At 37.8% G+C, this 12,412-nt stretch overlaps 1 protein-coding gene across 1 annotated transcript; it reads left to right on the top strand.

Moving 5' to 3' along the window:
• The first annotated feature begins 213 nt into the window (after window positions 1–213).
• On the top strand, window positions 214–10,694 carry LOC139140575 (enolase-phosphatase E1-like). Its single transcript, XM_070709920.1, has 8 exons — window positions 214–286; window positions 570–738; window positions 1,391–1,605; window positions 2,536–2,735; window positions 3,243–4,168; window positions 5,546–7,523; window positions 8,345–8,417; window positions 9,066–10,694. Exons 1-8 carry the CDS (start codon window positions 257–259, stop codon window positions 9,072–9,074), a joined length of 3,600 nt encoding a protein of 1,199 aa, XP_070566021.1. The 5' UTR covers window positions 214–256; the 3' UTR covers window positions 9,075–10,694.
• The last annotated feature ends 1,718 nt before the right edge of the window (window positions 10,695–12,412 follow it).

The raw sequence follows: 12,412 nt of genomic DNA, 5'->3' as shown, positions 1-12,412 counted from the left end.
CACGTAACCAGCGTGACTATATAACCGAAGAGGTTTAATTAAAAAATTGTCACCAGATTTTAACTGCGATAATATTAAGTACATTTAAACGCTAGCGTGGTGGATGCTCAGTCTCCTTAAGGTAAAAAAACTATCGAATACTGCTTTTTGTGCAGTTTTCTCGTCGTGATATAGCCACGTGACCATCCATAGCCAATAAAAATCCATGTTCACTTCCGGGAGATTTGAAAAAAAGGTTGTGGACCGCTTGCGCTTTATGCTGCAGATATATACACACGGAAACTCGGTACGTTTGCATACTGTGTCTCTCTGTATTTTAGTTCCAAGCCCAATTGAAAAAATGTGTGCCTTACTATTGTTATCGCCGATGAATGTAAAGTTGCCTAAACAAGGTTGCATCGTTGCGAATCACCAAAACGTAGCTGGGTGCGTGGGATGTCACCAAAGAATCAGGTACCTCAATGAAACTCAATGCAAGCAAACCGTCACTGATGTAGGCTGTGGTACCGGTACTGTGATGGATTTAGTGTCACTTCCTGTAATATGTGTACGTATCTTTCCCAATTTAGGTGTCATTGCCCTTGAGAAACAAAAGTACTCACGACAAGATGGAAAATTCTGACCTTATTAATAACAAGAGTATCAACAGGATAAAGCAGAAGATGAGGGAGAAACGGATGCGACAAAAAAGAATAGCATCAACATCATTTGAATCCAGCATGAATAGATCAAAACGATGTGAGTAATTCAACACACACTATATATTACGATATGTCATTTCTAACAGCCTTTCCTTAGCACTGCAGCATTGTTCAGAGATAGTTTGAGATTTTAAGGAGTGATCGTGATTACTTGTAACATGGTGATCATTTAGTAACAGGCTGGTTACCCAAAGACATATTATCTTCAACGTTTTTTCACAGTAAAAAATATATTTATGGCACACGATATGATCTTTAATCATGGGATGAAGTTTGTTTCAGTGATAAAAGAAGATTAAAGAAGTGCTGTCCTCCATTTTATGTATTGAAACAACATTATAGTACAAATTTGTTATCTTATAGATCTAAATTTCAATAGATTTCTGATAGATATATCTAATAAAGGTGTACACATGCCATTAAAATATTAAATACAGCATTTAATACATCAATGATAAAATAACATGTCACCAGGCTTGAGAATCTATCATTACAAAATCACATAAATGGTTGTAAATGACAAATCATCTTGAAATGGTCATGATGACACTCCATAAGGATATGATTTATGAACAATATTCAAATTTCATGTATTCTATACCAAAAAAACTCTGAAGAAATATATGTCTCATGAGCCTCTGCTTAGCTGAAGATTATGCAATAATACTAGTATGTTTTGTTTCCTAAAGTTAACAGATCATTCAGAAGCAACACCCTTTACCTGAATAACAAACAGTTGACAGCATCCCTGGAAAGTGTTCGAAAGGTCATGAGAACCACTCAGTGTGCAAATTTGGAACTGTTGAAAGAGAGGCAGGCTCTGTATGAAAGAATAAATCATCTCCAACACATAGCAGACAAGAAAACTGACCAAATGGACGTGGAAATATCAGCATGTGTGCAGGTAAAGTATCAAAGACCTAATGTTCACCAACTGTATTGGCAATAGAGAACATCTTATGAACCATATTACCTCGCAAATGATTTCTATCATCTGTGATAAAGGCTGGATTGCGCTCATAGTGACTGAGCCTGACTAGAGACATGAGCCTCCAGGGATGAGAAAATCTGCTGATCAATTGATTTGCATGTCTAGTAGTACATGTACTAGTAGTTCAACAGGCCAAAGAAGACAAGTAAAACTTTACAATACAGAAAGAAAACAGGATCATTTGGTTTAAGGGTACCAAGATTGGTCAACTCATCTGAACCCATTTGAGGGCCACCATATATTAAAAGGATTTATTCACCCAGTATCCTGGACAGGCTAGGGATAACCCAGACATGGCTTATGATAATGATCAAGATTAAAATATTCATGAATCATTTATACAGTAATTGTAGACACCATTCTCGCGAGCCAGAGCAATAATTTCCACTCCGCTGACCTACGCAGAAATCAGCAAATGTCTTGACGGGTAGCACTGAGCTGTTGCCGTAAAGAGGCGCGTGGTTTACAACGATGTAGACACTTGAATTTTTTTTTGACTTTGGCAGCAAGACTGTACAAATGCAGTTCTCTTCTAAAACATTCAAAATTAATCAGTTTGCCAAATTATAGTCATCACATTTTCATTCAGTCAGTCACAAAAGCGGCTGACCAATCTTCATAATATAGTTTTGATCCATGAAGTGTAATAGTAGAGTGTCTACCTTAGTATGGATCTCTTCAGATACAAACATGGTTTACAAACTTGCATTTTGGATCTCTTCAGATACAATCATGTTTTACAAACTTGTATTTCATGTAACATTAGAACGGTAATTAAATTAACAAGCAAGTACAGCCGATATTGTTCATATTCCAATGCCCCTTTCTAACATCCTATTTCAGGTCAGGATGCAGTCCATCAAAGAGTTGCTGAATAAGACCAGTTACAGCCTGCTTGGCACCGTTGATACAATTCAAGAGGCTCTACAGATCTGTGACCAGGTTCCTGACTCTCTCAGCAGACGGAGCGGCAGCATAAGAAGTGTGTTACTGTCATCATCTGATGAAGAAAGCATAAGGAATTCACTTCCCGGAAATAATAGGTTAGTGGAGATTGAAGTTTATGAGTCAGTAAGGTCATCATGATGACTGCCAATGCCAGGTCCTGGTCCTCACATTAACAGAATAAATCATAAATAAAACATGACTTTCTGAAGAAATCAAGATCTGCTGTCTATGCAAAGAGAGTCAAACAAATTTTTCTGTCCCAAGCACCGTGTACTAGGAGAGGAAAACAATCGATATGTATTTGTATAGGTACTTGTCATTTGTAAAGAAAGCTGACATCATTGTTTGTTTTGTAATTGTGCGCATGCAAGCATAGAGCTGCCTGCATCATATTTCCTGAAAGTTTTGATGATATTGCAGTTATTGGTTTTCACACCCAAAGTGGGAAATGGCAATTTTACTAATTTCATTCTAAAATTCCTATTAGTGCTAGCCTATAGTGACAAAGTAACTTACACAACTTGGCAAGATTGATTATGATAAGTAAACTCGTTTGAAATGAAGAAATTTTACAGTACTTACCATGTTTTATTCATTCTTAGGCCAACAATCTATTTCAAAAAGCCTGTAGGACCAAGTACATCCATAGCTGGAGCACTGCAAAAGTGTGCAGAGAACATATCAAGTGAGGTAGCCAACCTCTCAAGTGTACTACCAACCGATGACGTGCCTTCCAAGTCTTCTATTTCAAAGAATCCTGATACTCCTTCCAGAAATAGTGTCCCTTTAATTTCACAAGACTCAAATTCTCCTCTTTCTACAAAAACAAATGCTTCTCAGCAGCAAGCCTTGGAAAGTGAGCACAAGAGCAGAAGATCGATTTGTTGTGAAAATGAAAAAACATCCCCAGCAGTGCAGAATCATGAACTACCAGGGCAGTCAGCATCAAATTCGAGGAGAAAAACTGTTGCCCATGATGGAAAAGACAAAAGTAAAGTGGCTAAGAGAGATAGAAAATCTGCATCTTCTCAAAGAAATGAAAAAAAAGTTGATATTGTGGGAGAAAAACCCAAAGCTAAATCTCCACCACCATCATCATCATCATCCTCTGAGCCGACATCTCCTTCCCAGTCAGAAATGGAGACCAACAACCAAAGTAGAAAAACGAAAGGGAGAAGCAAATCCAGAAAATCAGTCACCAGGAGAAAGAATGAGCGAATCAATGCAGAGCAAAGTCCTGATATGAAAGTAGATGATGTCACTGCGCTGAAGCCAGAAAAGAAGTTAATGAACACTGATGGCAGCACAGATACCAAAGAAATGCCAAACTCTGATGATGATGGCAACTCCTGTTTGGAACAAGTTATTACTTTGGAGGAAATAAAGGCAGATTTAAATGCGGATAAATCTAACCAGGATGTGGAAGAAGATTATACTGATACCCTATCAGAAGAATTAAGATCTGAGGAAACTGCAAAAACGTCAAGTCAAAGTGAATCTGAACCAGAGAGTAATTTTGCAGTAAATGGTAATATTTTGACCATTCTTAAATTGTGAATTACAAAGTCTGTTGCTGTTGTTTCTCTCAGGCGTTTTGAATAAAATTCTTTGTTTGCCGTCCGCATGCTGGTAGGTTTTCAGGAAAGATTAAGAAGACAAACACAATTTTAACACTATTACAAATAAAAATATTATTTTTCCAAAAGAAACCAACTAAAAATTGAGCTTATGTTAATACACGTGTGTTTGTTTTTTGTCTGTGTTTGTTTTTTTTCCCTGACTGGCTGGTAGGTTTTTTCAAAAATCCAAGGACAGCAAACAAAGAATTTTCTTCGAGAGGCCTTAAAGGGGAAGTTCACAAAGGATGATTTTTACATATGTGCTAGCTTTGTGGTCACTTACCCCGGAAAAGCTATTTTCGCCATTTATAACTGGCAAGATTTTTTACAAAAACCGATAGAAATAGTACAGGAAGTTGCCCATGTAATTTGAATCATGGGAAAAAGCGCCAAGCTTGGAGCTTGCATAATGTGATATGGAAGGGACCATTTTCCAATGGGTATGGCATTGTCCACTCACCCATGCTTAAACCAGGCTGTGCATATTTACATAACTTTTGTTTATACTGAGTATCCTTGCATAAACGATGATTCACTTATAATAAACTGTCCACTGTCAGATTTTGTGTTGCTGTTTACTACTGTGTTACTGTGAGTGGACAATGTGGGGGCCATACCCGTCCGGAGATGGTCCCTTCCATATCACATTATGCAAGCTCCAAGCTTGGAGCTTTTTTCCCATGATTCAAATTACATGGGCAACTTCCTGTACTATTTTTATCGTTTTTTGTAAAAAATCTTGCGAGTTATAAATGGTGAAAATAGTTTTTCCTGGGTAAATGACCACAGAGCTACCACATATGTAAAAATCATCCTTGGTGAACTTCCCTTTAACTAAAAATTTTTGCAAAGAACTCTTATCTCTGGCACCAATGGCACTCACAGATATCATGTAAAGCCACTTTGATAATTCTAGGTCTAGAACACTTTGACAGAGAAAAATCTGAATACTTTTACAGATGTGTACCAGTACATTTGAGATGGATATGCCAAATTTATGTTTGTCACTATTTTGTACTTTGCCAATATTGAGAGAAAGAGAAGAACCGCAGACAATATTCTATCACATATGGAAGAACAAATCAGGACTCTATTGGGCTGAAATTCTTCCTTGAACATATTTTGAACACATGTTATAGCGAAAGAACAACTTAATTCTCAATACTTTTTAATAGTTCCATCGTTTCCTATTATGTATTTAGACCTATGCCGCAACTGATGTTGAAACGGTTGCCATCTTTTTGCTTCACAATTTTTAATCACTTAGTTTGTTGATTTCTTTTCAGGTGACACAAGAAGGCGTAGCAGACGCCTATCAAATCTAAAAATCCAAGAATCTTTGCTGAAAGAATTGGAAGAAGCTGATATACCGGTATTTGCAACGAAACCTACAGTGGTAGCCGCCAAGCCAGTTCGTAGAACTGTTGTCCTAAACAAACTTGACGTGGACATCGGCGAGAATGATTCGGCAAAGGCAAAGAGACGAGGAACCTTTGTCGTCGACAACCAGAAAAAGACGCAGAAAGACAACCTGCGAAGAGTAACTTTTGCCAAAACAAGGGAGACCTTTGTCTTGAAGGGAGTTGAAAGTCTCATCGAGACAGAATCATCAGGAGACGACGCTTTTATTACAGACAATCGGACAGACAGTAGGGAAGAGAAATCTTTACAGAGTGTGTTGTTACACCAAGAGAAAGACACTCGCAAAGGTAACAACAGAGATGGCCCAGATGGAGAAGCAAATCAACTGAGTGAGGGTGATGACAAAAGTAGACCGAGATCAAAAGAAAAGCAGACCGCAAAGAGAAGGTCAGCATTTAACAAAGTTGACCATCATCAGGACAAAGTGATGGATATCATCTATGTAGAAGAGGATCAAGTTGAAACAGATTGTCACACAAGTGATGGAGGTAACGTGAAGCAGAAAACCGCGAAGCAAAATCCAAAGCACAAGGAGAAAGGACAAGACAATGGGAAAAAGAGCAAGCCAACAAAAATACCTAAAATGAAACTCAAACAACTTGTAGCAGACTATGATGAAGGCATGAAGAAAAAACCCAAGAATGCAAAAGACAAGATTTTTGATTTCCGAGAGGATGGGGTCACTGAAAACAGGGTAAAGGCCAGGAAGAAGGGGAAATCAGACAAGGGAAAGAAGAAAAAGAGCAAGAAATTTGACATGTCGGTGTTTGAACTCTCACAGGGTGACGATTTCTCCCATCCAAATCCCATCATACCGAGACACAAACACAAGCCAGTAGTCAGTGACGCCCTACCTACAAAAGAAGTGCAAGAGGTCAGAGGTCACCCTGGGATAGTAGATATGGAGATTTACACGCAGGAGGCAGAGGAAAAAGGAACATTAGTGGATACTGAAGGGAAGAATCTTGACAGGAAAGAAAGGAAAAAGAAGAGACGCCTTTATTCTGAAACATCCATATACAGTGTTGATGATAATGACCTTGCCGGTGATAGCGTTTGTGAAAATTCTCTTCTGAAGGATGGCCATGAGACAGCCCCTTGCCCTACCGAATCAGACTCATCTGATAAAGACTGCAGTGAACCAGCTGAGAAAGGAAATCCCAAGTATTCCATCATAGAGAAAAGTACTGATGAGATCACAAAAATTGCTGAGACTCCGGATGAAATAATAGTCAAAAAGAGGAGAAGAAGAAGACAAACTGTAGATCTGTACAAAGTGCCATTGCATCTGGCATCGGACAGTCCCACGGATGATAACAAGGCTACAGCTGTGGAAGATGAGGGCAAGAATATTGGGAACAGTGATACTGTGACGAGGAGGGTGTCACCTTCAATTGTACGCATGCTTGACACTATAAACGGTGAAAATGATTGCGATTTTTCTGAAAAGCAACCTGTGTTTGCCAAGCCATACCAAAGGCAGAGGAAAAGCAAGGAACGCAAGGAAGGAGGACGTGCAAAGGCTTCCACTTTCGATTCCCTGCCGTCTGTGATGCCAGCCAAGAAGGGCAATTCAGACAGCACTGGGATTTCCATTGTTGAGAGAAAACAATCTCCTACAACAAGCAGTGATAAGCAAGAGAACGACCGTGGCATTGCGTGCAGCACTGATCTACCGATCCAAACAGACGAACAAAGGAGGGACTCTGACACTTTGCAGAAGAGGAAAAGATTCAGTGCCAGGGATGCTGATAGCAAGAGGGAACAGTCTCCTGTTGTTGCAAAAAGAAGCAAACGAAGCGCATCAAAGAATATCTGCTTCAAGGAACCGTCACTTAATGGGTAAGAGCACAGTAGTGATACATGCATGATGTAGAGTGTAGTATAGCCTTTGAAATATGAAACAGCCAGAACAGATTTTCAACAAAACTAGATTTTCAATCAATAATCAATCAATACACAATAGCTTTCCTTCACCAAGTCCAATCTTGGTAATCTGTTCTCTACCCAATTTTTCTTGGAATCAGAATCAGTTCTGGTGAAGCTTTGCTTACATTTATGTTACATAAGATTCTACATTCAACTTCATAAAGGAAAAGGGAGTTTTCCAGTCACTGAATTTATTACTAATAGATTGAAATGAAAGGTTTACACTTTTGCCCAAACTTTCTACAAAGGAAACTTGAAAAATCATTCTCTTTCCAAAGAACCAATGAAACTCAGGAGTCACCCCTCGAAGTTTAGTACATGTACCTAAAGGAAGCAAAATTATCTGAAAATAACCAATGCTTGAAATTCAATATATCCGCTACCCCTTAGTCTAGACTCTCTCACAGACTCTCGTTCACTACACAACTCTTGGTGGTGATACCCACCTCAACACTCTAATGCATGGCAAACTTGGCTCGCAAAGCTGGCTTGCTCGGCAGAGCTACACTCACATTGAGGCATTGCTGTCAAGGGGCTGTGCAAGAATCTAGCCATCCCTATTGTTACTCTGAAAAATGGTAAAAAATTAATTTATTACTAATAGATGTATTCTTTCAATAGAGTCCACATACATGTATGCAGCAAACCAGACATGTACCAGTCAAAGTTGAGCATCGGAAAATCTGTTCTCAAAGTGCATTCTTCTTCACTTTGTTCTCATTTCTTTTTCACAGAAAGCTGCGCAGAGGTGATGCATATACATTGGGATGGGGACGATCAGGCAAGGAGCAGGAAGAGCTTAGCAAGGTTAGTATGAATTGGTGAAAGGTTTTTCACTGTTCACTGTGTCCTGCTCTACCACTTCCAACAACCTTGACTGGCCCTCTGCTATCCAATGCAGCAAGTTCTGTATGCCTGGATAATCCTTTCACAATGTTACCTCCGTCTGAAAGTAATTTCGGATTTCAGCATATCTGTAAGTAATGGCCAGTCTGTCTACTATTAAAACTTTACTATAAATCACACAGGCAAGTTTTGTACTCCTACAGACTCGCTGTATTGCATTCTTACCAGTGTGCCCTGTAAACGTTGATGGGCATTCTCAAGAACAATAATGTTGCACTCTGACTACTAAAGTGTGCTATATAGGATGAACACTGAAAACTCTGTGCTGTAGAGGTGCAAACAAATACAATAGATGAACGCATGCAAAGGAATACACTTAGTTCTTGCTATGTTTCTGAACTTTTTTTTTGTTCACACCGTAGTCCATTGGAATTCCAGGTTTAATTCATTGAGGCACCATTGACGCTAAAAACTTCCCTTGCACTTATTACATGTACAGCTAAAGGCTGACATAAAGAAATTTCAAAAAAATTTCTGAATTAAAGATTTCAGAAGTGTCACCAGCTAGAAGGCATACAATTCTCACCCCAGTGTTTCATCACTTTACAGGATTCCTGATTAGCCCTGGACAATGTGACCAACACAGTAGCCTAAAGAGACATCCAACCGTCAAATTAGGATTTCTAAACTGTTCACTAAGAATCTGTCCATATCACACATGTCACGCTACAATACAGGAAGACACACATTCCAGTGACACTGTGAACTGTACAAGTGGTATACACCTGTTTTATGTTTGTCTTGTGTTTGTGAAATGATGTCTTTTTTAATGTACCCCAAGCCATGGGCATCTATTATTTTTAATGTCTGTTTTTTATTTAATCATTTTCCTACGAACTTGAGATATACAGCTGTCTTATTTACAATTTGGACACCATCACTTGCATGCAAAACACCAAAAACAGATTCTAGTGGTTTAAAAACTCAGGCATTAGATATAAAAATCTGCTTTCAGTCGTTTTCAAAGTTTTTAGTACTGCCATCTTGTAGTATCCAATTGTTTACTGACAGCATGCATATGAGAAAATACAGTTACATAGATGTACAGTATGTTGATGGTATCACATCACTTCATTTTAAATTCAAAATATGCTGTGTGTGATGAATGACAGATGTCAGTCAGACGTTGGCACAGATACAATTTGACGTGCACACTTGTACAAATGTTTTGAAATATGGAGGGATTGTTAATCGTCCCGCAAAGTAGAAACAGTATCAACTTTCTGCAGTGATGTCACCCCTAAGAATCCAGGGACAGTACAAGTTGCCCAAGTGCCTGCCATTTGAAAATTTGATGTTTTCTGACATATCAATACAAGAACGGTTTCATAAGCTTCATTCATCATAATTTCAGGAAAGGCTGATGTCCTCTACATGTAATCTTTGCAGTATCACAGTATACATGGTATTTCTAAGATGGATTTTGAGTTCTAGTTGACCCAGTTGTTGCCCTTCTTTAGTTTCATTCCATTGTTCGAGATGGTACAAAATTAACGTGATGTTCAGCACCATAATGAAAAAGCCGATTGAAAGGGTTGCTCAAGTTTCTCACTCATGTACTGGGAGGCATTGCTTCACGTCAGGATGAAACACTGCCAATGTTTTGTGCTATTACATAGTTCCAATAGTATAATTCAATTATTACTGCAAAGCTATCTTGGTTTGTTGATTTGAAGTTATCAATTTTTTAAAAATTACTTATCTTCACTTTTTCCTGTTCCGCTGATATTATTTAAGTGTGCTCATAGATTTTCATCTCTTAAAAATGGTCCTATTATTTTGAAGTACTGCCCATTTTTATTGACAGAGAAATAAGGATTTTAGGGGCAAAATCTCTTATCTTGTAGAGCTAGAATTTTTAAATCAACAAGTTACAACATGACTTTCCCTACCAGAAGTCCACATGAATAGTCTATTAATTTTATATTAAAAGCCATCATCTGTTCAAATCCTCTTTTTAAAATAAATGTGCATGTCACACATTTTATCATTGCAACATTTGGTTTGCTTTGGAAACTATATTTACTTCTGTATTTTTTTGTGTCAAGCTACCTTTAATGCATTGTATGTACAAATTTGCTTTTACTTGTCTGATTTTACTGTTCAGTACGCTGTCTTGTTACCGTTACTGTATGTGTTATGATGTTCTCTACAAATTAAATAAATACTTAAACATTATGACAAAGTGTGCTGGTACTTTAAGATTATTACTATAATTTTTTTTTCGGGCGGCTTTATCAAAAAGAATTTGAACCAGTGGTATTTCTGTTTATAAACAACCGAGTGGACATCAGGGGGACAAAGTCACCAATTTTTTGTGTGTGTTAATTTGATTGTTTTTCGTTTCATGAGAAAAATTCTGTTGCCGTGACATCGCGAAAACTGACACCTGAACCTGCTGTCAGGATTTCTGTTTCCGTGCCGTGTGTACATGGAAAAATCAAGGTACACGAGGAAGAATGGACTCGTTGGAAAGTGGTTTTATCGTCAAATTAAGGTAAAGGATGTATATTTCATGACTTTATTCAGGGATTGATAGAATTGTGAAAACTGATAAATGATTGTGATTAACTACACAACTCTGCTGGTAGCAGCTCAATCAATCTGATGAAAATCCAATGTTGGAGATGGGTCAGTCTTTTTACACTGCCTGTCCTATTTAGGTCTGCCTTCTTCGGTAGTGAGGAGAGGACCGCAGAAAACAAGACTAAAAGAATAGCATAAAAGACCAACCCATCTCAGTCTATATTGGATTTTATTGTTTGAGAGCCGTAATTTTTTATCACCAAAATTTTAGTGCAACATTTTACCATTTCTTATGAATTTTCCTGTAATTTTTTGATAATTTTGAACAAAATGGACATCACATTTCATTAGCTACAGTTTTTTATCAAAATTTTGGCAAAAATCTGAAAAAATTGACTGGGGTATATTTTGTAAAAGCGACATAAATTGACTTTGGCGCTCAAAGGGTGAAATATGAATGTATGGGTGGATACATCAGTCAAAACTATGATCAGTGGCCACAAATATCGGAATACTGGTACACAAAATGAAACAAATAGCAAATAAAAATCTAATTCACAGAAACAGTTTATATGAAAATTCGTTTTTGTGCTTTCACATTCTATTTCATCTCCGGTTGGTATCAATCTCTTTTGCTACTACCTGTTGCAATTGAGCACGATGTAACGTATAACGGTATCTACATGCATGTAGCAAATCTGACCACTGAGGGCGCTACTTTGAGGTAGAATATAATTTTCATGGATGTACCGAAGTAAATAAAAGGTGATTTTTTATGGTGTAAAATAAAGTATATGAACAAATAATGGCATCATTGTTTATCACAAACATTTTGTATAGAATACCAATCCTGGACGTGATGCTACAGTGAGCCAAATTAAACCAAAGAAGTGGTGGGAAATTGTTCCCTCTGATATGGATGTTGTAATGAATTTATAGAGTACACAACGCAGAAATGTGGAAGTGTTATTATTCTATTTGAGAAGGCAGCACTTTCCTGTCACAGGATAGCACTAAAAGCAAAAGGTCAACCAAGGTCGATTCGATGTTGTATTATACCACTGTTATACAGCTGCGTCTGTAACCTATGGAGTTTCGTATGCATACTTCTACTGTATATTGGGCGCCCCGGCCTATGTTGCACATTATGGAAGTACCGTACATAGATTGTAATTTCTCTCTTTAGAATATCATTTCTACCTAGTCAAGCAATCGGCAATTCGTGGCAGTAACAGTATAAGAACCAGCAATTCTGATTCAAAAACAGAAAAAATATTAGAGAAAGAAAATGAAGTTTAACATGTTCACATCTTGAAGTGTCATTTGAATTCTTGATATCTAACGATGCGTAGGTTTTTAACAGGTGGTGT

Source organism: Ptychodera flava, chromosome 9, assembly GCF_041260155.1.
Source record: "Ptychodera flava strain L36383 chromosome 9, AS_Pfla_20210202, whole genome shotgun sequence".
Classification (NCBI taxonomy): Eukaryota; Metazoa; Hemichordata; class Enteropneusta; family Ptychoderidae; genus Ptychodera; species Ptychodera flava.
The sequence above is the reverse complement of the archived record's forward strand: the minus strand, read 5'-3'. Positions and strand labels throughout refer to the sequence as shown.